This window comes from Pan troglodytes, chromosome 2, assembly GCF_028858775.2.
Source record: "Pan troglodytes isolate AG18354 chromosome 2, NHGRI_mPanTro3-v2.0_pri, whole genome shotgun sequence".
Lineage (NCBI taxonomy): Eukaryota > Metazoa > Chordata > Mammalia > Primates > Hominidae > Pan > Pan troglodytes.
The window spans coordinates 152,370,690-152,397,429 of record NC_086015.1 but is presented as its reverse complement, the minus strand read 5'-3'; the positions used below and the strand labels follow the sequence as shown (position 1 = coordinate 152,397,429).

General features: G+C 38.6%; 1 protein-coding gene across 5 annotated transcripts in view; it reads left to right on the top strand.

Annotated features, from left to right (window-relative positions):
* The window catches only part of CP (ceruloplasmin), a 59,648-nt gene that overhangs the window by 15,246 nt on the left and 17,662 nt on the right, over positions 1-26,740 (top strand). For all 5 annotated transcript variants that reach the window (XM_016942143.4, XM_054681160.2, XM_016942144.4 and 2 more), the window contains exons 6-14: positions 544-715; positions 4,653-4,792; positions 7,027-7,179; positions 8,314-8,525; positions 18,663-18,813; positions 20,133-20,345; positions 21,426-21,633; positions 23,266-23,405; positions 24,757-24,885. In XM_016942143.4, coding sequence (XP_016797632.1) covers positions 544-715; positions 4,653-4,792; positions 7,027-7,179; positions 8,314-8,525; positions 18,663-18,813; positions 20,133-20,345; positions 21,426-21,633; positions 23,266-23,405; positions 24,757-24,885 — 1,518 coding nt within the window. The remainder of the gene's footprint in view (positions 1-543; positions 716-4,652; positions 4,793-7,026; positions 7,180-8,313; positions 8,526-18,662; positions 18,814-20,132; positions 20,346-21,425; positions 21,634-23,265; positions 23,406-24,756; positions 24,886-26,740) is intronic.

Genomic DNA, 26,740 nt, shown 5'->3' with positions numbered 1-26,740 from the left:
TACTGAATAAATTAAGTTTAACATAGGAGTTCAGATATTTTACTTTGACCTGCAAATATAATTGCTTTTATCAAATATGCTCTGGGCCACAGAAGGCCCAGCACAGCAGATGCACAACCATCTTGTACAAGACAGCAATAATATAAGCTCATTTGGTACCTCCTCCTTGTACCTCCTCCTCCACCCAATGCAACCCCTTAAAATATGTCAAAGCCTCTCTTCTCTGCTTATCTACAGATTTGTTCTTTTTCTCTCATCGAAACAACTACCAAGTGAAACCCCACAGAAACTGGTACCATATTTTGAAAACATATATGCTTAATATCTCTATGCTGTATGTACATAAAAAACAAAGTATGTCTGTTTTAAACTTGAGTTTTCCATCATTAATTTATTTACAGCTGTCTGCCCTAGTTTATAGTACTGTTTCTATCTGTCTATTTCTTCAATTTCTACTTGTCATCACCCGAGCAGTGTTTACAGGGCAATAGGAGAGAGAAACATTGTCTTCATTAATCAATGCCTCTTTCTGTTTCATTTCAGCCGGTTTGCAAGCCTTTTTCCAGGTCCAGGAGTGTAACAAGTCTTCATCAAAGGATAATATCCGTGGGAAGCATGTTAGACACTACTACATTGCCGCTGAGGAAATCATCTGGAACTATGCTCCCTCTGGTATAGACATCTTCACTAAAGAAAACTTAACAGCACCTGGAAGGTAATTCACAAAAAAAGAGTACTATTTCAAAATATGCTCTCCCCCTCACAAAGGAACTACAAAAGGCTAATTCAGCAATTAAAATTTTAATTGGTATCTGAAATTGAGTAACTAGACTGCTAAATATTTATTAAGGTATTTGATGTAAGAGTCTGAGCTTGAGAACTATGAGTTTTGAGTCCATGAAAAAAGATGGGTTCAAAAGTTATCAAATGCTTGACAAAGTCCTAAGAAAACACTGAATACTATTAGATAAATCAATTAATTTGCTCTCCATTTCAGAAAACATGGCACTGTACGATTCAGCAGCATTAAGTACAGTTACAGTATTGTATAGCCGTCACCACTATCCATTTCCAGAACTTTTTTTTTATCATCCCAAATGAAAACTCTGAACCCTTTAAACAATAACAACCTTCTTCCACTCTTTCTCCACCCCCTGATAAGCTTGATTCTACTTTCTGTCTCTATGAGTTTTCCTATTCTAGGCAACTCATACAAGTGGAATCATACAATATTGGTTCTTTTGTGTCTTTTATATCACTTAGCATAATGTTTTAAGATTTGTTCATGTTGTAGCATGCATCAGAATTTCATTCCTCTTTAAGGCTGAATAATGCTTCATTGTATGTATATACCATATTTTGTTTATTCATTCATCTGTTGATAAACATTTGGGTCGTTTCCACCTTTTGGCTATTGTGACTAATGTTGCTATGAACAATTGTTATACAAATATCACTGTTCAAATCTCTGCTTTTAATTATTTTGCATATCCAGCTAGAAGCGGAATCGCTTCTAGCTGGATATGCAAAATAATTAATAGAAATGGTAATTCTATTTTTAATTTTTTGAGGAACCACTTTTCTGTTTTCCATAGCAACTGCACCATTTTACAGGCTCATCAGCAATGTACAGGGGTTTCAATTTCTTCATATTCTCATCAACACTTGTTATTTTCTGTTTTTTTTTTTTTAATAATAACCATCCTAATGAGCATAAGTGATATTTCATAGTGGTTTTGATTTGCATTTTCTTAATGACTAGTAATGTTGAGGATCTTTTCATGTACTTTTTGGTCATTTGTGTATCTTCTTCAGATAAATGTCTATTTAAGTCCTTCAGCCATTTTTGAAGTGGGATTTGTGTTGTTGTTGTTGTTGTTGTTGTTGACCTGTAGGAGTTCTTTATATATTCAGGATATTAATTCCTTATCAGTTATTTGCAAATGTTTTCTGGCATTCTATAGGTTGTCTTTCACTTTCTTGATAGTGTCCTTTGATGTACACAAGCTACTCTTTGTACATGTCTGAATGACTTCCACAGCCTCCCAGTCATTCTTTCTGTTTGTCTTCCTTTCCTACTATCGATTTTTTACAAAGCAGTACTGTGATCTTTCAAAAATGTCAATGAGATGATGCCACTCCCCTGCTCCAAGTCTTTACTCATATATCACTTCCTCAGAGAAGCCCTGTTTGCCATCCATATTAAAAATACCCTCCTTGGAAAGGTTAAGTAATTCATCCAACATCACACAATAAATGGATAGCTAGGACTTGCTCAGACCAGACCTGTGACTCCTGAAGCAGAGATTTAAGTCCCATGCTACACTGACACCTACATGTGATTACTCCCAACGCTGCGTCTCCAACTCAGGAGGATCTAGTGAATTTCAGATTGCATTTCAAACTTTTTAGTGACACCCCCACATGGATGAGGCTATTCAAACTCCTCTCCTCATCAACTACTGCCTTACTTTATAGAAACTATCTCTGAAGGCTGTCTACTTCTCTCCATCTTCTTCGCCAATACCTATGAACTCATCTCTGCCTCTCACTGAGATTAGAAAAGCAGGCTCCTGACTGGTCTCCCTACTGCAGTCTTGTATTTTCCAACACATTCTCCAAACATCCGCCAGAGGGATCCTCCTAAAATGCTAATCCTGAATGTTTAAATCTTTCAAATGCTTCTCACTGCCCTGGGATGGAAGGCTGAAACCTTAACTAGGTCCTACTGCTTATCTCCCATCTATCTAAGCCTCATTCTTCACTCCTCTGCCCTGTCTTGCATGCTATGCTTCTGCCATATTTTCTAGAACATGGCATGCTCGCTCTTTTCTCTAAGCCTGCTCATAAGCAGTTTCCTCTTTGTATATACCTGCCCTAGTCTCTGCGCTACACACACACTTCATCTTGCTAACTCTACTTCCCCTTTAGGTAGTTTTAAGTAATCACTTCCTCTGGAATGTCTTTGTGGCCTCTTCGCTGCACTTTCCCCAACCTCAAAGAAATGCTCCATAATACCCTGTGCTTATTACACTGTATTATATTGATGGGTTCATGGCCTGTCTTCTCTGCCAGATGTAAGGTCCACGTGGACAAGGAAGAGTCCACCTTGCTTATGGTTAAGTCATCAACACATAGCAGGATTCCCAGCAAAGAGCAGGTGTTTGATGCATTTGTCAAGTGAAAGAAATGATGAATGAGGTGGCTTTGCGCAAGTCAAATAATTAGCTTTCTGAAATTTAATTTCTTCATTTGCAAAATAGGGAGAATAATACCAACTTTGTTGTGATGTCATGTGAGTTTCAGCTAATAAACAAAAGCTTCTGGCCAGGTGCCGTGGCTCATGCCTGTAAACCCAGCACTTTGGGAGGCCAAAGTGGGTGGATCACTTGAGGCCAGGAGTGCGAGACCAGCCTGGCCAACATACCAAAGCCCCGTCTCTATTAAAAACCAAAAAATTAGCTGAGCATGGTGGCATATGCCTGTAATCCCAGTTATTCAGGAGGCTGAGGTATGAGAATCACTTGAACCAGAGAGGCAGAGGTTGCAGTGAGCCAAGATCACACCACGGCACTCCAGCTTGGGCAAGAGAGCGAGACTCTGCTCCAAAAACAAAAAATAAATAAATAAAAGCTCCTTAGCAGCTGGCCAGTGCTAATACACAATAAAGAGTAGCCACTGGGGCCGGGCGCAGTGGCTTACGCCTGTAATCCCAGTACTTTGCAACGCCAAGGCGGGTGGATCACTGAGGTCAGGAGATCGAGACCATCCTGGCTAACACGGTGAAACCCTGTCTCTACTAAAAATACAAAAAATTAGCCAGGCGTTGTGGCGGGCGCCTGTAGTCCCAGCTGCTCGGGAGGCTGAGGCAGGAGAATTGCTTGAACCTGGGAGGTGGAGGTTGCAGTGAGCTGAGATGGCACCACTGCACTCCAGCCTGGGCAACAGAGCGAGACTCCATCTCAAAAAAAAAAACAAAAAACGGCCAGGCATGGTGGCTCATGCCTGTAATCCCAGCACTTTGGGAGGCTGAGGCGGGCAGATCATGAGGTCAGGAGATCGAGACCATCCTGGCTAACACGGTGAAACCCTGTCTCTACTAAAGAAATACAAAAAATTAGCTGGGCATGGTGGCAGGCACCTGTAGTCCCAGCTACTCGGGAGGCTGAGGCAGGAGAATGGTGTGAACCCAGGAGGCAAAGCTTGCAGTGAGCTGACATGTGCCACTGCACTCCAGCCTGGGCGACAGAGCGAGACTCCATGTCAAAAAAAAAAAAAAAAAAAAGACAAACAACAACAACAACAACAACAAAAAACTAGCCACTGTGTTTTTAAACATTTCACAATTTGATAAAAAGATTCTATGGTAGAATCCTTTGTCAAGGGGTTGAAGGGGCCCTTCTGAAAATTTTCTCTTCACTTGAAAAAATAAACATCCTCCATGATTCTCTACTTCTTAACTGACCATCCTTCTGTGAGTGGACTGGAACTATCTGCTTTGTTTGAGTAACTGGTACGGATTGCTGTAAATCATGGATAATATTCATCTCTAAGCACTGGTCAGAATTTTTCTCTTCAATTAGCACCTTAAGTGAATACCTGCTTTCTGTTCTACTTCAACCCCAGCATTAAACACTTTTTTCCCCCTGCAGTGACTCAGCGGTGTTTTTTGAACAAGGTACCACAAGAATTGGAGGCTCTTATAAAAAGCTGGTTTATCGTGAGTACACAGATGCCTCCTTCACAAATCGAAAGGAGAGAGGCCCTGAAGAAGAGCATCTTGGCATCCTGGGTGAGTTCTTGCAGAATATATATGGCTGGTTTACTCTTCCCATGGGCTACATCAATCTCAGAAAGAATAGTAACTTCAGGACCTACTGCATGATTTCTATGTGTTAAGTAGGCGTGTGGAAGATAAAACAATAAAATGCAGCAGCTAAGTACTTTTCCAAATGTAAATTACCAATGGTAAATTTTCATCATTAAAAGCCCTGCTGACGGCCGGGAGTGGTAGCTCACCCCTGTAATCTCAGCACTTTGGGAGGCTGAGGCGGGCAGATCACTTGGGTAAGGAGTTTGAGACCAGCTTGGACAACATGGTGAAACCCCATCTTTACTAAAAATACAAAAATTAGCAGGGCGTGGTGGCATGTACCTGTAATCCCAGTTTCTTGTGCCTCGATGCTGAGGCATGAGAATCGCTTGAACCCGGGAGGCGGAGGTTGCAGTGAGTCAAGATTGTGCCACTGCACTCCAGCCTGGGAGACAGAGCGAGACTACATCTCAAAAAACAAAACAAACAAACAAACAAACAAAAACCCATGCTGACCTGACTTCAAATGGTTATTTTTTTCTTCAAAGAGGTAAGGGGAATTGTGTGTTGTGTGTTTATGTGACTTGGTTTAAATAGATAACTAAGTTGTGAGCCTCTGCACTTAGTTAAAGATGTGTTCCCTTAGAAATAAAACCCAGGCTAGGGCCAGGCGTGGTGGCTCACGCCTGTAATCTCAGCACTTTGGGAGGCCGAGGCGGGCGGATCACGAGGTCAGGAGATCGAGACCATCCTGGCTAACAAGGTGAAACCAGTCTCTACTAAAAATACAAAAAAAATTAGCCGGGCATGGTGGCGGGTGCCTGTCCCAGTTACTCTGGAGGCTGAGGCAGGAGAATGGCGTGAACTCGGGAGGCGGAGCTTGCAGTGAGCTGAGATCATGCCACTGCACTCCAGCCTGGGTGACAGAGCGAGACTCCGTCTCAAAATCAATCAATCAATCAATCCCAGGCTACTAATGAAACAAGCAGGATCTATCCTAGAGCCCTCCGCAGGCTGCCCCCAGCCAGAGTCCAGAGACCTATTCTCGCCAAGGCACGCAGGCAGAATAACAGTGGGTGAGCAAACAGAGTATGGATTCAGATTGTCCTGGTTCTTCACTTTTTTTTTTTCCTGGTGGTGACTCAGAGGTATAATACTTTTTGAACAAGGTATTACAAGAATTGGAGGCCCTTATAAAAAGCTGTTTTTTTTGTGAGTACACAGTGCATACATTAGCTGTGTGACCTTTGAAAGTTACTCAATTTGGCTGGGCGCGGTGGCTCATGCCTGTATTCCCAGCATTTTGGGAGGCCGAGGCAGGCAGATCACTTAGGTCAGGAGTTCAAGACTAGCCTGGCCAACATGGCGAAACCCCATCTCTACTAAAAAAAAAAAAAAAGTACAAAAATTAGAATGGCGTGGTGGCGAGTTCCTGTAATCCCAGCTACTGGGAGGCTGCGACAGAAGAATCACTTGAACCTGGGAGGCAGAGGTTGCAGTTAGCCAAGATCATGCCACTGCACTCCAGCCTAGGCAACAGAATGAGACTCCATCTCAAAAAAAGAAAAAAGAAAAAAAGAAAAGTACTCACTGTCTGTCCCTGCTCCCTTCTGTAAAATGGGAACAATAGTTATTAAAGTTGGTATAGGGATTAAATCAGTTAATAGACATACACTCAGAAGAACAGATAGGAAACTCTCTATAAATGTCATTTTGTATATTACATAAAATATTTATGTAAAATATATTTTTTTATTCTATAATTGGTAATCATTAATTTTGGTCATGGAAAATCCAAAACAGTGTTATCCTTCACATCCAAAACAATTCAACTTACCTGCTTTGGGTGGTCAGAGTTTATAGCACCTAACTCTTGGGACAAATGACACACCTCCAGCCAACAGAAGATTAGGCTGAGGAGTCTCAACATTCTGAATAGTTTTTGTAGATGTGTAAAGCTTACTAACTGACTTGTACAAAAATGATAATCCATTTCATTAATCTGAAGTTGAATTAAAAAGCCCTTCTCTCCTTCCAACCCCGACATATCAGATTGATTATGGACTTTTCAAAAACCAAGCTTTCCATTCACCACAAATAGCATGTTGCTCCTAGTAGTTCTTGCCAGAGAACACAGTCAAAGAAGATAACTATCTTATACATTCTGCATGTTACATACCAAGGAAGGATAATAATTCTCTCTTTGTTCCCAGGTCCTGTCATTTGGGCAGAGGTGGGAGACACCATCAGAGTAACCTTCCATAACAAAGGAGCATATCCCCTCAGTATTGAGCCGATTGGGGTGAGATTCAATAAGAACAACGAGGGCACATACTATTCCCCAAATTACAACCCCCAGAGCAGAAGTGAGTATACAGCACTGTGTAACAAATCAACAATGTTTAATAACCCACTGTACTGGTCACTGACAGTGTGCTGCAAAAACTGAAGGCAGGAACTCCCAAGGAAACCGCTCATATATCATTTCTAGGCATCATGCCAGGAAACAAATAAACCCCTTCTCCTACCTCCAATTGGTTTACGGAATTTTGTCCTGCCTTAATTGGATGATTATTGACAATCCTGATAGTAATTTAGTTGGGTTGTATCAATTATACATTTCTGGAGTACCTTGGGTGATTTTTAATTTTTAAAAAAGTTCTTATAAGAATGTTCGATGTTCACTTTAGAATATTTGAAAAATATAGAAAGGTAGCAAAAAATACTAATTATCCATAGTTCTATAAACAATCGCTCTTATATTTTTATATAATTCTTCCATTTTCATCTGTATACATATAATATATATTTTAAATACGGTTGAGATCATAGCAAATAAATGTTATTTTAATTTCATAATCAGAGTTTGTTCTCTTAGCATTACAAGGGTTTTATAAACCTAATTTTAATGATATAAAATATTTCATTATGTGGATTTTTTGACTATTTTTACATATCAAGAAGGACCAGTGAAGACTAGTGACTTTGCTACCACTTGCAGTGTGACTGTGAACAGGTTATTCAAATGTAAATTTGAGAGATTTAAATAGGATCACCTGCAAAGTTCCTTTCAGTTCTACAATTATGGAATGGAATGTAATTTTCAGTTCCATTTTATTCAATAGAAAATGCATCGATTACACTGTATTGCCGGCATTGTTCTAGCTGATAGAAATGTAGAGACAGTGCTCGCCTTCAAGAAAGTTAAGCTCTGTTCGAGAGAAATACATGCAATACAACATGAAAGGTGCTAGGGACATTCCCGGAAGATGTGTGAGCACAAAGAGGGGCACCACTCCCAGGAGGAGGTTTAGAAGAGTCTATCTGGATGCAATCACATCGGTCTGTTATCTGACACCACAGCATAAATGGGATTCCATTCTAATTTATAACAAAGAACTCAGAAGTGGGCTATTCTAGACTAAACTTAGTCTACTTTGTGGCTCAAATGACCACGTTAGAAAGCACACTTCACCTCTCTAATGTGACCTTTCTCACAGGTGTGCCTCCTTCAGCCTCCCATGTGGCACCCACAGAAACATTCACCTATGAATGGACTGTCCCCAAAGAAGTAGGACCCACTAATGCAGATCCTGTGTGTCTAGCTAAGATGTATTATTCTGCTGTGGATCCCACTAAAGATATATTCACTGGGCTTATTGGGCCAATGAAAATATGCAAGAAAGGAAGTTTACATGCAAATGGGAGACAGGTAAGTCCAACTGGGGAAAAAAAATTGTTCAATCTCTTTGAAAATGATCATTTGACAGAAATAGAAATATCTAACCTCATCATTATCTCCAAAAATACTTTAGTATATACCTTTAAAAGATAAGGACTTCTTTAAAAATGCCCACAATTATCACACCTTAAAATAATAACAACACACATCATAACGCTTTAAAGTTATCAAATAGCCAATCAATGTTCACATTTCCCCAACTGACTTTTTAGGTCTGTTGCTTGGATCAGTATCCAAACAATTACACATATTACAATCAATTTATATGTTTCCTAAGATTGTTTACTTGCAATTTTTCTGTTGCAAGAGTCATTGGTCCCGTAGAAATTTCCCATGTCTTCATTTTACTTTTTATCGTATGGTATCATTTAACACAGGGGTCCCCAACATCCCCCAGACACACACCCATGGGCCACACAGCAGGAGGTGAGCCTGTTAGGTGGTCTGTCAGGAACTGGGCTGCACAGCAGGAAGTGAGCAGCAGGCAAGCAAGCATTATCGCCTGAGCTCTGCCTCCTGTCAGATCAGTGGCGGCATTAGATTCTCATACGAGCGCAAACCCTATTGTGAACTGTGCATGTGAGGGGTCTAGGTTGCACGCTCCTTATCAGAATCTATGCCTGATGATCTGAGGTAGAATAGTTTCATCCAGAAACCACCCCCCTTTCCCAAGTTTTTGTAGAAAAATTGTCTTCCGTGAAACCGGTCCCTGGTGCCAAAAATGTTGGGGATCGCTAAAACATGTTTCTTTCTCTCTGCTTTTATTTCCTTATTATAAGTAGTAGTTACATCTAAAAGTTTGATCTAATTTAGATTTTTTTTTTTCAAGACTGCTTCAAATGTGGTACTGGGCACTTCTGTCAGGGAGTACATAATTTATAGTTGTCCCTTAACTGGGGATGTTATCAGCTACTGATGATGGTTTCCTAGATTCATAAACTAATCAGTGTTGCATAATAGTAATATTCTAATTCCATCTTCCTTTCTTTATTAGCTGGCATACTTCTCTATAAACAGGAACTTCTTAATGATTTATTTGGTTACCCTGAGGTACACAGTATATAGAAAGAGTATGACTTTCATGCGCGTCCATGTGAAGAGACCACCAAACAGGCTTTGTGTGAGCAACATGGCTGTTTATTTCACCCGGGTGCAGGCGGACTGAGTCCGAAAAGAGAGTCAGCGAAGGCAGATAAGGGTGGGGCCGTTTTATAGGATTTGGGTAGGTAAAGGAAAATTACAGTCAAAGGGGGTTTGTTCTCTGGCAGGCAGGAGTGGGGGTCGCAAGGTGCTCAGTAGTGGTGCTTTTTGAGCCAGGATGAGCCAGGAAAAGGACTTTCACAAGGTAATGTCATCAGTTAAGGCAAAGACCGGCCATTTACATTTCTTTTGTGGTGGAATGTCATCAGTTAAGGTGGGGCAGGGCATATTCACTTCTTTTGTGATTCTTCAGTTACTTCAGGCCATCTGGGCATATACGTGCAAGTCACAGGGGATGCGATGGCTTGGCTTGGGCTCAGAGGCCTGACAATGACAAATACTTGATTCATTCCCTATATTTATAAGTTTTCAAATTAATCAAAGGCTTCTCAATTTTTTTTTTACTTTTAAGTAGCATTGTGCACTCGTGGATTTAAGCATATGTGGTGTGTTACAATTCACTGCCATTATTCCTACTGATGTTCAAAGTATCCTTTCTGACACTGAAGGACTTGTTCAGGTTGACTCCTTTATTTTTACATCATAGTAATCTTTGAAGATTCTTTGCTTTCTAGTATAACGAGACACCAGGCTCATTTTGCACATTTTCGGAGCCAGAACTGAAACTAACCATTTGTTCCCAAAAGCCCTGTTTTTTGTTTGTTTTTTTTTTTTTGGTGAGGATTTGGAACCACAATGTGGGCACTAGAGTTGCTTGTTGCTATTGGGCAAACAATTGTTTCTGGGCCTTTTCAGTGGAAGAAAATGGGAAAAAACTTTTCAGATAAATTCATCATGATTTCATACTAATACTTTCTATTCAAATTTGAGTCTACAGATTTTTTGGTTTGTTATTAACTGCATCAATCTTATATTTGTATCTGCCTTAAACTGCACTGAAAAATCTTATTTTTTTCATGACACCAACATATTCATTTGATTCATCCGACAATATACATACAACAGTCTCAGAATCACAATTACAACACTACAATCAACAATATGATTACTGAAAACAGTTTAAGATTTGTTTGCCACTCTTTTTGTCATTAGGGTAGATCCCACTAGAGATTTTTAGACAAATTACATATCTAAAATCACTTGGAATAGTTCTTCTCCACATAGTTTTGCCACCACTGGATATACGGGTTAATTCATTGTACTTCTGCATTTCAGAAATTGCTTTTAAAACTGTAATATTATTTTATGTAAAATACTCATACCTCACATAGTTACCTTTTTTTTTTTTGGCTTTATAGTTTATTCTTTTTTTTTTTTTGAGACGGCGTCTCGCTCTGTCAACCAGGCTGGAGTGCAGTGGCATGATCTCAGCTCACTGCAAGCCCCGCCTCCTGGGTTCACGCCATTCTCCTGCCTCAGCCTCCTGAGTAGCTGGGACTACAGGCACCCGCCACCACGCCCAGATAATTTTGTTTTGTATTTTTAGTAGAGACGGGTTTCACCGTGTTAGCCAGGATGGTCTTGATCTCCTGACCTCGTGATCCGCCTGCCTCTGCCTATTCTTCCATTTTTAAATAAACAAACGTCTGTGTATTCATATCTTTGCTTTTTTCACTTCACAATAGAATCTGAACATGTCTTCATAGTATTGTTTGGAAATATTGCTCATTCCTCATTTCTTTGCATAGTATATATTACTATGATGTGCGGACATGCTACAGTTTATACAATCAGTCCCTTATTTGACAAGTGTTTGGGTTGTTTCTAGTCTTTGCCTTCACAAATACAAAACAATGTACAGCTTTGTTAGCCTTGTTCATGTCTCTTTGTATTTTGCCAGCATACCTTTGTGATAAATTCCTAGAAATTGTATTGTTGGGACAAAAGCTAAATGCTTATACAGTTTTGTGAAATATTGCCAAATCCCCCTCTGTAGTTGTGCCAGTTTGTATTTCCAGAAGGTATACATGAGATTATCTGTGTTTCCACAGCGTTATTACAAACTATATTGTCAAATTTGGGGATTTTCACAAATCTGATAGGAAATAAATTATACAGTTGAGGAGTGGATCATATTTATCTTTTTTCTGTATGGCTATCTAGTTACCCACAAAAAAGCTAAACTTTCCTGCATTGATTGAAATGCTGCCTTTATCATCTACTAAAATATTTATATATAAGTGAGTCTATTTCTAGATTTTCTATGCTGTTCTGCTGGTCTTTATTCTTGCACCAATACCATACTGCTTTATTAAGAGAGCCCTTTAATATGTTTCATGGCTATAGCTATGTCTCATTTCTCTTCTTTTCCATCATTTTAATGGCTATTTTTGCTTCCTTATTCTTTCTACTGAACCTTAGAAAAACTTATCTAGATCCAGAAAAAAGGCTTGATAGTGTTTATTGGGATTGTTTCAAATGTATAAGTTAAAGTAGGGAGTGCAGACATAATCACGAAGTTGAGTCATCCTACATAAGAACGTATGTCTTTCCATTTGTTCAAGCCTACTTTTGTGTTTTTCAAGAGTATTTTATAGTTCCTCTTATATGCATCTTGGATTTTTTTTTAAGATTACGCTGAGATGTTTTATTTTTATTTGGCCTTTGTAAATGGTAATACCATCACTTAACATTTTAAGTATGTGGCTGGGTGTGGTGGTTCATACCTGTAATCCCAGCACTTTAAGAGGCTGAGGTCAGTGGATCACTTGAGGTCAAGAGTTTCAGACCAGACTGGCCAACATGGTGAAACCCCGTCTCTACTAAAATTACAAAAATTAGCCAGGTGTGCTGGTGCATGTCTGTAATCCCAGCTACTCAGGAGGCTGAGGCACAAGAATTGCTTGAACCCGGGAGGCGGAGGTTGGTGTGAGCAGAGATTGCATCACTGCACTCTAACCTGGGGGACAAAGCCAGACTGTGTCTCAAATAAAAAATAAATAAATAAAAAATAAAAAATTTTAAATATGTAATTGAAAAAAAAAAGGTTTTCTACTTTTAGATTCCTATTCTTGATCTTGTGCTTACTTTGGAAGGAATAAAACAAGACTAATGTTTATTAAACTCTCTCCAGGTACTGTCAGACATATAACCTTATTTAACCTTTGCAACAACACGAGAGGCTATGTATTTTTATGCCCATTTTGTGGACAAAGAACTGATGCTCAATGAGTTGAGATTTAAAATGAGATTTACCTTCTGCATATTTCATTATCTTCATTTTGCAAATGAAGAAATCACAACACAGGAAGGCCTACAGAGGCATCAGAAGTCCTCATCCTGGCTTTCTCAGTTACTAGCCATGTGGCTACAGATTAGTTATTTAATATTTCTCATGCCCATCTGAATCATCAGTAAAATGGAGATGATACCTGCCCTGCTGAAGCATCTTGATGGGTTGCATTCTTTCTTTTTGAAAGAAACAAATGGAATGAATATAGGTTAAAGCCCTGGGTAAGCTAAAATATATTAAGCTGACAAGGAATGGTTATCTTGTCTAAATGCATACAACACAATGTGAAGTCAATCAATTTCCAAAGCAAGTTCCTGTCCCTTATAACTATTCTTTTAAAAAAAATCATTTTAATATGAAAATATTTCATGAACACTGTGAAAATTATGAAAATATATGGAGGTAAAAGAAGAAAATAGTCTCAACACAAAAAAGGGATCACAATTGCATATGTTGTTTGCAATTTGCTTTATACACTTAAAAATATTATGATTATCCTTCTATATCATTAAAAAAACTTCAGCCTTATTCTGAATGACTGCAAAGTATTTCATGATATGAATGCACCATAATTTATTCAGTCAATTCCCTACTGTCAAACATTTAGATGGTTTGCAATTTTTTACAATTATGAACTGGGTGTAGTTGACATACTATTTTTTGTTTTAACTGAACAGTAGGATATGCCCATTTTTACTTCATGGGAACAAATCTTGGGACGTAAATTTCTAGGTCACAGGCCAGGCACAACTTATGTGCTTGTCAAACTGCTCTTCATAAAGTAGTATTTTTCAAACTGTAGATCATGACCCATTTAGTCAGTTGTAACTACCGACTAGAATTTTTTGAAGTATCAAGTGGGAAAGAAGAGACAATGTCAGAGTATACCACATACAGTAAGGACAAGTAAGGGTTAAAGAAATTTCTTTTCTGGAGTGTATATGTGTGTGTGTGTGTATACAGGATCACAACATGAAATGTGCTTCTTATGTGGTTGCAATAGAAAAGTTTGAAAATCACTGCGTAAAGTGTAGGAGAGAGGCTGTTCTCTGCCGTTTTACTAATACTTAGTTTTAAATTTTTACAAACAGCATAGGTCAATTACTGCACCTCATTCTCATTTAAATTTATAGTTTAATTAATAATGTTTATTGGCCATTTGTACTTCTTCAGTCAATTTCCTGGTGATGGCAGATATTCATTTTCAATTATTAATCCATAAAATATCTATATATTAAGCCATATAATATATATGTGTGTGTGTGTATACTACATACATATTATCTTTGTTATGTATAATGCAGGTCTTTTTCTTTTTTGTGTGCGTTTTTTCATATTCCATTATTGCTTACAGTTGAGTGTTTTTACTTTTTTGTTTGTTTGCCTGTGACAATATAGCTGTTTTCAGTGTTACATAGCCAAATTATCAATTCTTTTTTTTTTTTTGCCTTTTGTATCATACTTAGAAAATTATTTTCTATTCTATAGGTAAGTAAATATTCATCTACAGTTTAGTCAGTATCTTAAAAATGCTACTTGTAACACATTTTCAGTTTGGTGAGTAGAGCTCTAAGGCTCTAAGTTTTATCTTTTCTAAACAACTATTAGATTATCTAAGCATTATATATTAACAAATCTATTCTTTACTCACTGATTTGAAGTGTCACCTTTAACATATTGTAAATCTTAAATATATCTGGATCATTTTTCTAGGTTTCCTAGTTTACCGTGTGACCTATCTGTGCCAGTACCTGTACCACATTGTTTTTATTATTGCAGCTTGTAAAGTTTTAAATACATGACAGAACATGTTCATCCATTACTGAAAAGAATTATTTTCCCTTTTTATTCTTAGATATCCTCACATATACATTATTCTAGATCAATTTTAATATAATTTTGTTAAACTAAAAAACCGCCATTGGTAGTTTTTATTATTATTACATTAAATGAATAGCTTTAGTTGGAGAGAATTCATCTCTTAGCTATAGTTAGTCTTTCACTCAGGAGCCCTTTAATTCAAGTTGTCTTTTTAATTATTCAGTAAATTCTTATAGTCTTTTTCATATTCGTCCTGCATGTTTCTCATTGAATTCCTGTTTTTCTTAATATTATGCATAACATGGTATTTTTTAATTGCATATTGTCATTATAGAAACAGCTGTTAATTGCTTAACATTTATTTTGGAGCTGGACATCTTAAATATTCATTTCTTAGTTCAAGTAATTTCCAACTGATTCATATAGGTTCTATATTATCTATAAATAATGCTAATTCTCATCGCCAGCAAATTTGTTCTATTTTCTTGCCTTATTATGATGGGTAGAATATTAAAAATAATATTAAACAATAGTGGAATAGCCAGTAGCCTTGTTTGTGTCTGATCTTAATGAGAACATCTCTGTTTATTTTACCACTAAGTATGAATTGGCTAGTGGTTGTGCTTTATTCTACTTTTACACTGAGTGTTTTTAAAACAAATCACTTGAGCTGCTCCAAAAACATCCTGTGCTAGGCACAGAATTCACTGGTAAATAAGACAAATAAGTTTCCTGCTCTGATAGGTTTTTATTCTAGTGTATATGGGAGGAAGGAGGGGAATGGGAGGAAAGGAGATGAAGATAAGCAAACAAAAGAAAATGAAATAGATAACTTCAGAAAGTGAGCAGTTCTGCAAAAAAAAAAATTAAAAAATAGGGTAATGAGATAGTGAACAGAAATTCTAGTTCAGATAATGTGGAGATAATATTTAATGTGATACCTAAATTTCAAAGAGGCAGCCTTGCAAAGATCTGAGAGGAAAGCAAAGGGAAGAGCTAATGCCAGAATGTCATATTTTATAAAAATTTTTTAGATTTTCTTGAAATTATTATATAGTTTTTCTCCTGTAATGTGATCAACTACAAATAAATATGACCAGCTACATTAAGGACTTTCTAATGTTAAACTATCCTTGCACTCTGGGGGAGAACAACACTTAAGTATGGTGAATTTTTCTTTAATATATTGGTGGGCTGAATTTGACCGTGTTTGATTTAGAATTTCTCATTTAAGCTTATAAATGAAATTCGTTTAGCTTTTGCTTGCTTTTTCAGATATTAATATCCATGGTTATACTATCTTTATTAAATAAACTAGGAATAGTTTAAATATTTGGGAACCATCTGCTCCTTAGAGAGTTGAAAGAAACTGCCTTAAAAATTATTTTGACTTTTAAAAAGGAGTAGTTTTGTTGTTTATGGGGTTCCCCCCCCCTTTTTTTTTTTTTTTTTTTTAGACAGAGTCTTGCTCTGTCGCCCAGGCTGGAGTGCAGTGGTGTGATCTCAGCTCACTGCAACCTCCACCTGCTGGGTTCAAGCGATTCTCGTGCCTCAGCCTCCTGAGTAGCTGGGACTACAGGCGCCCGCCACCACGCCTGGCTAATTTTTGTATTTTTAGTAGAGATGGGGTTTCACCATGTTGGCCAGGCTGGTCGCGACCTCCTGGCGTCAAGTGATCTGCCTGCCTCGGTCTCCCAAAGTGCTGGGATTACAAGTGTGAGCCACCGTACCCAGCCTGTTTATGTTTTTAATCACTATTTTATTTCATCCATGAGTACTAGTCTAGTCAGGCACTTCTTTCTAAGTCAGTTGATCACATTAATTGCATATAATGACTTACATTTTTCTCCCCTATATATGCGGTTATATTCCTTTCTCATTTCTAATGTGGTATTTTTTTGGTTCTCTCCACCTTTTTTATTAGACTTGCCAGAGATTTATATATTTCTCTGGTCTTTTCACATAATATATTTTTGGATTTAATCATTTTACCTGTGTTAAATTTCTTAATTTATGCTTTTGTCTTTATTAATTTTTCTCTCTAATTTTAAAATTTTTTCAGATATTTACATTTATTTTTATTTAGTCTTAAGATAAAAAGCTTTTCAGATTCTTAGTTTATATGTGTAGTTATATTCTATACATTTTTCTTTACAGCATGCTCACAGACATTACTTACCAAATCTCAGTATTTCATTTTTATTTTCTCTTCGATCTAAGTTATTTGGATCAAAAATGACATTCTTTTTTTACTTTTTGTCCTTGACTAGTAATTTTTAATTTTATTGCATTATGATCAGAAAACATGACCTGAAAACATTTCATTGACGTTTTCTCTGTCGATCAGTATACAGGTGATTGTACCAGTCCCTGTTGGAATCCTTATACATCTGAAAATGACTTTTATTGTTCTTTACCTGGTGTTACATTTTTGAATCATAGTATTTTCTTCTCAAAAAAGATAAATGCTACTTCATCTTCTTCTGGCATTTATTATACTTGATAATTTTAATGTCAACCTGATTTTTTCGTTTCATAACTTTTTTTTTTTTTTTGAGATAGAGTCTCGCTCTGTCACCCAGGCTGGAGTGCAGTGGTTCGATCTCGGCTCACTGCAAGCTCCACCTCCTGGGTTCACGCCATTCTCCTGCCTCAGCCTCCCAAGTAGCTGGGACTACAGGAACCTGCCACCACACCCGGCTAATTTTTTTTGTATTTTTAGTAGAGACGGGGTTTCACATGTTAGCCAGGATGGTCTCGATCTCCTGACCTTGTGATCCACATGCCTCAGCCTCCCAAAGTGCTGGGATTACAGGCGTGAGCTACCACGCCTGGCCTTTCATAACATTTTTAAAATGGAACATTTACCAGGACATTTTTAGTACAGATCTCCATTACTAATTTTGTAATTTTGTCTTGTTTTCAGGAAGCTTTTGAATCTGAATCCTCTAGTCTTTTCCCTTTGTGGTGGCAAACACTTCCACTAGTATTTCTTATGATTGTGCCTCCTCCTTTTATAACTTCTTTCTAAAATTATTACAATGTGTATATTTTTCATCTTCAAATGCTCTCCTCTGATTTATGGGAGCTTTCTTTAGATCCCCTTCATCATAGATTCAGTTCTCTGCAGGATCTAACCTTCAGGTCTTTGCTTTAGTTTGATTTTTTTCAATTTGATAATCACCTTATCATGTATCTGAAGGACTGATCTTAAGGGAAAGACAGGCAATAATCTCTAAAGTATTCTCTCCTTTGAGAGTCACTTATTCTCAGGGGCTCATTTGCTTTGATTCCTTTGACTGCCTTCTTCTGAACTACTGAATCATTTCATAGACCAGATGCACTTCTGCTCCTTTTTTTTTTTGTTTTTTCCACTGGGAGAAGTGGGAGGAGGTGATAATGTTTGAACAGCTGGCTGGAGATTGTTTGAATCTCTGTTCGAATTCATTGGGAGGTTATTTCTTCATCTGGGATGATTTCTTCCTCAAATCTGCTTCCATCCTGCTCTGCCTTACAGGAATTCTTCCGGTTTTCATGAATGTGAAATCTTCCCTGATTTCCAGCACAGACCCATATTCTTTCCTATTTTAACTTTTTTTTTTTTTGGAGGCTTCAACTGGTATGCACAATGTGGGCAGGAAGGTAGAGTTAGAACTTTTAGATGCAGAGAGAGACTCAGATTACCATATTGAACCACAAATCCACTAAACAGATACCAAAGAAAGCTCTGGTGGTGAACTGAAATATTTCATGAACCCTAGTTTACAAAGAGCAACAGAAACTTCTGTTCTCATTCTTTCCTTTAGGTGTGTTTGTGCATAAATAGTATTGTGCACATGGAAGTCTTCTGCTTTACTCATTCTGTCTCCATCTCATTTTGTTTTGATTTACAGAAAGATGTAGACAAGGAATTCTATTTGTTTCCTACAGTATTTGATGAGAATGAGAGTTTACTCCTGGAAGATAATATTAGAATGTTTACAACTGCACCTGATCAGGTGGATAAGGAAGATGAAGACTTCCAGGAATCTAATAAAATGCACTGTAAGTACCGCATCATCCCCCAATCTACCAAGTTATTTTAGTACTGCATATGTAATGCTTTTAACTAAACAAAATGTGAAGAGCTTTGCTCATTATTTTTTCAATAAACGATTACAATAGTATCCTGAAGGTAATCTCATTGGTTATTTGATGTGTCAGTCAGTTATCCATTATTTCACTTAATTCAAGATATGTCAATTACATGAATGGTCCTTCAAGTGTGGTCCCTATATCAGCAGCCTCAGCATCACTGAGGGACTTATTAGAAATGCAAATTCTTAGACCCCTACCCTGACCTACAAAGTCCGAAACTTTGGAGATGGATCCCGGCAATCTGTTTTCAACAAACTCTGCAGATGATTCTGATGAACGCTACAGTTTGAAAACTACTGGATCAGATGCTTTTCTCATTTTGGCTCAAAAATGACAGGCTCATTTGATTACTCAATATGCAGAAAGATATGATCTCAGCCCTCAATGATTCTAACCCTTGACTGCACATTAGAATCAACTGGGAGCTTTTAAAAAATGACCAGTGCCCTGGAATACCCCCCGAGATTTTTATTTAAGTCTAATACCAGATTTTTTTAAATACCTAGTGTAATTCTAAAAAGTGGTTAGAGCTCAGAGACAGTGAGTTCATTATTCAAAAGGCCCACACCACTAATGGACATCAGTAAAAATTATTGTAGCTAACAGAAGAAAAACATGTAAAATTGTGTTACAAACTGATTTTTTTTAAGCTAAGTACTAGTCACGCTACCCACAATCTTTAAAATATTTCTTTTGATTCTGCTTTTTTGTATATTTGGAAGCATTGAGAATATTATTCATCAAAAATAATTAAATACACAAGATAAAGAAAAAACCTCCTACATATGACCTTTCCTGTTATTCAAGATGAATTAGAGACTTTTTTTTTTTTTAATCTAGAACAGCAACACACTCCCAGTATATGGTGCACAGGAAAAGCTGTTATAATTCGCAGATTTGGGTGCTCACAAATATAATCACTTAAAGAACTGGAAATAACAGAATCATTGTTTTAGCCAGGAAGAGCAGTGGGATTCCCAGGTTGCTAGGGACACTAGCATAGAACAAGAACCATGCATTCAGCTCTGCTCCTTTCAGCCAGTGGCTGCTCTGAAATGCCAGGAACCAAAAGGAGTTGCAAGGATACTCCTGATACATAAAGCGTGGACAAGCCTGAATAGGTCTTTTAAAAATTAAAAAAACAAAGCTGGTCCTGGAAAGTCTGTGAGGTTGTCATGTAGTAGAATCTAAACCACTTCCAAAATGTTATTTCCCAACTTTTACAGCCATGAATGGATTCATGTATGGGAATCAGCCGGGTCTCACTATGTGCAAAGGAGATTCGGTCGTGTGGTACTTATTCAGCGCCGGAAATGAGGCCGATGTACATGGAATATACTTTTCAGGAAACACATATCTGTGGAGAGGAGAACGGAGAGACACAGCAAACCTCTTCCCTCAAACAAGTCTTACGCTCCACATGTGGCCTGACACAGAGGGTATATTTACTTAAAGCCAAGTCTCTATTGGATGGATTTGTGTAGTTTTGGTTTAAAATCCTGTAGCAGAATGTGTTGGGTGATAAACTTATCCCTTCCCCAAGCCTCCGAAGTGCCCTTCCTACCTTTGAAAGAGCAAGTCTAGGCCACTATCAGCTGAAGTATGTACCAGATAGGTCTGTTTCCTAGTTACTGAGGACAATGTGGAGTAAAAGAACATGGTGTGGTTTTCTCCATTTCCATAGGCTCCTCAAGATGATCCCTTTTTAGATTATGGTCCTTTTAAAGATAGCTGGAAAATCAGACTAGAAGGGGAATGACTCCCATAAATATTCTGCACCTAAACTTTTCATCATGTCTCTGTAGCCTAGATGTAGTGTTGGCTTGTTGGTTGCAAGTGAATATTCTATATGCTAGCATTGTAGCCATGCAAATTCAGAGACATCTACAGACCTGGCTCTGAATGAGTAAAACAAACTAAAACTGAAGAGAAAGAATTTTAATCAAAATGTGAAAATACGCTAGCTTGTTTCAGGCTTCATTTGGTTTATCATATGCCACTGAAACTTAAGACCACCCCAGTGTCACGCTTTCCTTCCTTCAACAAATGTAAATACAACAATGAACAAAAGAGATAAGATGTCTCATGCTGCTGAAATTCTAATGCAGGGAGACAGACAACAAGCAAGTATATTAATACATATATGTCAAGTGATTATAAGTACATAGAGAAAAATAAGGCAGAGGAAGGGGATGGTGACTGAGAGGGGAAAGGGTCAAGATTCTCTCAGGAGGTGCTACTTAAGGAGAGACAAGAATAAAATGAGGGTGTGAACCATGAGGATATTTTGGGGAGAAGGCAGAGGAAACAGCAAGTGCAAAGGTCCCAAGGCAGGCACACACTTGATCTGTTCTAAGAACAGCAAAAGGCCTATGTGGATGGAGCAGGGTGAGCAGAAGGTGTGGAAAGCTAGATCACCTGAGACCATGATAAGGACTTCAGCATTAATTCTGAGGAAGGTGGAGAGCCCCAGAGGGCACTAGCAAAGAAGTGACATGTTTTCTTATTTACCACTCCAGGGACTTTTAATGTTGAATGCCTTACAACTGATCATTACACAGGCGGCATGAAGCAGAAATATACTGTGAACCAATGCAGGCGGCAGTCTGAGGATTCCACCTTCTACCTGGGAGAGAGGACATACCATATCGCAGCAGTGGAGGTGGAATGGGATTATTCCCCACAAAGGGAGTGGGAAAAGGAGCTGCATCATTTACAAGAGCAGAAGTAATTCTCCAGACTCTGATTCCCAATTTCAGCAGTAATTTTAGGTTTCCTTTTCAGAGAAGTAAGAATTACACCAAATTTTAGAAAAAAAAAAAGTTGCATTAAACAATAACAACAACAACAACAACAACAACAACAACAAAACACTTCCTAGGAACTTGTCCTCATTCATTTCTGCTTCTCTCAATTTCCTTAAGGGAAAATTTCCATTTATCTTCTTTGATCCTTTGGAGTCTTGCTTTCTTTTCTACTAGAGTGTCTTCTCACATTCATGTGCCCTCATGTTGTCATTTATATTCAAACTTAACAAAAGTTAATGCCCAAATTCAGAGCAGAAATATTACTCCCCTTAGCAACTGTTTGTTGCTTATTTTTCCTTCAGAGTTTTCATTGTTAGTCTAACAATCGGTCATTTCACATCCTTAAAACTGTTACGTATGGAATATTTTAAATGCTTGAAGATGACAGATATAGTCTCTATCCTCTAAGAACTTACAGGAAAATATGGCACAAAATTACCAGTAACATGTCCATCATGGAAAAGTATAAAATAAATTCTGTATGAATAGGTATCAGTAGAGGATGATTATTAGAGCTTCAGAAACATTAATTTAGAGCAGCATCTCTCATTACTTCTAGTTAGCCCTTTCTTCATACTTTTCCAAGCACTTTCCTCTCCATCATCCCACTTACATCATGCACTGACCACATGGAGATGATCTGAGGGATTGAGGTGGGCAGGTGTTCAGATCCAGGGTGCATAGCACAACTGGTGACCTGTGGCTAGGCAGTGGTTACCTGTTTGACAGCAGTAGTGAGTATAGTTTGCAGTGTAAAGGAGTAAACTTTTATTTTGTAATTGGGGTAAAATGGTTAAAAGGCTACAGCTGCCATTAGAAGTAAGTGAAAACTGGCCGGGCGCGGTGGCTCACATCTGTAATCCCAGCACCTTGGGAGGCCGAGGCGGGTGGATCACGAGGTCAGGGGATAGAGACCATCCTGGCTAACATGTTGAAACCCCGTCTCTACTAAAAAATACAAAAAATTAGCTGGGCATGGTGGCGGGCGCTTGTAGTCCCAGCTACTCGGAGGCTGAAGCAGGAGAATGGCGTGAACCTGGGAGGCAGAGCTTGCAGTGAGTGGAGATCACGCCACTGCACTCCAGCCTGGGCGACAGAGCAAGACTCCTCAAAAAAAAAAAAAAAAAGAAGTAAGTGAAAAGGGAATGCCTGGGAAAAGATGTCCATTTCAGTTTCTATAAATCAGAAATATTGGACTCATAAAATTTTAGAGCTATAAAGTAATCTTAGAGATGATCTGTTCAAATATCTCATTTTAGGGATGAAAAAACTGAGGTTCCAATAGGCAGTGACTAGCTGGAGGAAATTTTCGCTAGTGGCAGGGTAGAGGCCAGGACTCAGATGGCTGCACTCAGATGGCTAGGTATGCTTTCTACCACACATACTTTTAAAGTCTTATTATTCATCCCTACTTGGATAGAAGAGTGATGATTAAAAACTACTATAATTAATCTAATAAAAACTATATTTTTATTCAAAATTTAAAGTTTAAAACTTAAGTTACATTTTCATTAAGACAAATACTAACCTTAGTTTTTGTTTTTTTTTTAAGTGTTTCAAATGCATTTTTAGATAAGGGAGAGTTTTACATAGGCTCAAAGTACAAGAAAGTTGTGTATCGGCAGTATACTGATAGCACATTCCGTGTTCCAGCGGAGAGAAAAGCTGAAGAAGAACATCTGGGAATTCTAGGTATGTTAATATCTTCAGTTTATCAGGTGTGGGTTAATGATGTGATGCTACCTGCAGTAACCGTCAATTCATGTCTATGGGTTTCATTTTCTTGGATCATATATCAAAGTTGTTCAAATAAAAATTTAAAAATTAGTTATCTAGTGAAATAAAACTGATGTTTATTAAATAATATGACATAGTAAAATATTACTTATTTCTCTTGGAAACTATGTATTGTCCCGTATACTGATGAAATTATATATATTTTATCAAATTGATGCCTGTAGTTTTAGTGAAGTTCCCAGAAACTATTTTCTAATGAAATTCTGTTTTTTGACAGAGTCTCACTCTGTCGCCCAGGATGGTGTGTAGTGGTGTGATTTCAGCTCACTGCAACCTGCTGCTTCTGGGCTCAAGTGAGTCTCCCACCTTAGCCTCCCAAGTAGCTGGGACTACAGGGATGGGCCATCACGCCTGGCTAATTTTTGTATTTTTAGTAGAGGTGAGGTTTCACCATGTTGGCCAGGCTGGTCTCAAACTCCTGGCCTCAAGTGATCCGCCCACCTCAGCCTTCCAAAGTGCTGGGATTACAGGCGTGAGGCACTACACCTGGCCCTAATAAAATTCTTAACCAATTTATCCCCATTATCCTACCCATTCCTCTCAAATTATAGCTATTTACTTTTAAAATTAAAATATAAATGATTAATTACAAGAAGAAATATACAAAAGGAAATTAATTACAACAGGAAATAAAAGAAAAAATGATACCACGCACAAAGCAGGGGCAAAGCTGCCTTCAATTTTTTAGGACTCACTTTAAGACAGAATGTCTAGAACTCGAGCAACACTGGTCTTGAGACATTTCTTTAAAACTATCAATTGCAGGGACCCCCACTCCCATCCCCACCCCACTGTGTTCCCATACTGTCAGCATTCCCCTGAGGCTTGGTTATCCTCAACCCCTAGACTAAGACACCAAGGCAAAATGGCATTGTTGCTGGAGCACAAAAATCCTACCAGACAAGAGACAAGCTAAGATTGGATAAAGGGTAGAAATGGGACGGGTATCCCCACAGCAACGGCTGCAAAATGACTCCTGGCCAGATATCCAACCCACCATGATTAGACCGGTACTCTGCAAAGGACTTTCAGGCCAAACCTCCCCTAGAACTCTTAAGAGATAAACAAATGGTCTCCATTTTTATTTCCAGTGTATTGATTCCAAATTCCCTGGGACGCAGTATAAATCCAAGAGTATTATACCACAAACCCATGGGGGAGAGAAACAAGTTATCTTTGCTGATCTTTGCTTTTATTACTAAGTTAGACCTTCTGATTGGACACTCTTCCTCTTCACTTTTGCCAGGTCCACAACTTCATGCAGATGTTGGAGACAAAGTCAAAATTATCTTTAAAAACATGGCCACAAGGCCCTACTCAATACATGCCCATGGGGTACAAACAGAGAGTTCTACAGTTACTCCAACATTACCAGGTACTCACGGGGCGGGGGTGGGGGTGGTGCATTTTAACAGGCTGTACAGCCTTTCCACAGATTACTCTCATCATAGAGAGTCTGGACCAAGAAAGTGAAAAGGGAGGTGGTTGTGAAGAGGGGATGCAAGAAGGTGTCTGTGTGTATGCAAGTACATGCACATGCTTGTACTAAAAAAAAGTCCACAGGAGAGCTTAAGAGAAAAACCTGAAGGTAGTGGACATCTATGAATCCTCAAGCGTGAATCAGAGAGATGCTGTCTCCTCGCTCAGCTAGAACACAGCTCAAATGGCATCTACCACACCATATGTGGCTGGATGTTCCCACACCTGTCTCTAGCACATGTGGTTCTAAGGGCCAGAGGCTGCCACTTGGAACTCTAAATTCCCCCTATCTAGTCCAGTATCTGGCATATATTAGGAGATCATCAAATGTTTCTTTAATAAACATAGAGTAAAATCTTAAACAGATTATATACATAGGTGAGCATTTTCTTTAATAAGAACCATATTTTTCTTCTATTAGTTGTAAAGTTGGCTTCCAGGAAAAGACTATTTCTCAATAACTTAGCAGGGTGTAGCAAGGGTGCTATTTTAGGTAGAGTGGTCAGGAGGGCTTCCTTGAGGAGGTGGCATTGCTGAAAACACCTAAAGTTTGAGAAGTAATGAAATTCAGGTAATTGTGCATGAATTGATTCTGGGCCCCGAAGACAGGAGCAATGCCTGGTGTGTTTGAGCAGCAGCAAGGCAGCCAGAGGCTAAAGAAAAGCACACAAGGGACAGAATGCTAGAGAAGAGATCCAGGGAGAGCAGGGGCCAGAGGGAGTAGGGAGGACCTCAGACTTGAGATTTAAGACTGATGTTCTGATGGACACTTTTTAAGGGGCTGTTGGTGATGTGTGGTTAAGTGACCATAAGGGGGCAAGGACAGAATCTGGGGTCAGTTAAGGACCATTGCAATAATCTGGGTAAAATCATCATCATCATCATCATCATCGAGATTTGGAATATGGTGGAAGTGGCTGAAGTGGTGAGATATTATCATATTCTGGTTCTATTTCAAAGGTGGTGCTAAAAGGACCTGCTGGAAAATGGGCACTAGGGAGTGTTAGGGAAGAGAGGAGTCAAGCATGACCCCAAGGTTTTGGGCACTGACCACTGGTGGAAGAGCAGGTTGTACAGGGGTGTGGAAAAGAGAAGAAAATGTTATTTTGCAGCTTATGAGAATAAGTAAAAGCAGAGATGGCCAGACAGTAATATGTGCAGGTGGTGAATCAATACTTTATATTCCAGTGAAATTTTCTGCTTAGAAAAAGGGTGAGGACATAGGAACAGTTCAGACTGAGGCTTGAAGAAAAAGTAAGACGTCTACCACATCACTTGAGACCATCTCTGTTGTCTTGCTTGATTCTCTAGTGAATGTCTGTTGGACTCTGGCAGGTTAGTGTGATAGCATGAATATGTAATGGTGTGGTCTAAATAAATGGGATGGAAAATGAGTGTGGCTGGGATTGGTGAGTGGACATGGCCAAAAGTTGAGGTCTGTGAGCAGTTGCACAGGAAGCCCTGAGGTGAATGGAAACGCAGATCAGACTGGAGAAAAGCCTAGAGCACATGGGAAAAGGGTAAGAGCCTTGGCAAAGCAGGAGGGTGAAGCAACTGGTCGTCTTCAAAATGCCAAGGCCGAGGGTGTGGTTATGTCCTGTATGTGGGAGTAGTGACAAAACAGCACATGGTGTGATAGAATGAGATGGACTGGAGGGGGAGGTAAACATAACTGTGTCAAGTCGGTGACTCATGAGATCAAGAGGTCTAACGGCTCCTCGCCAGGAATCATGAGCTCACTAAGGATGATC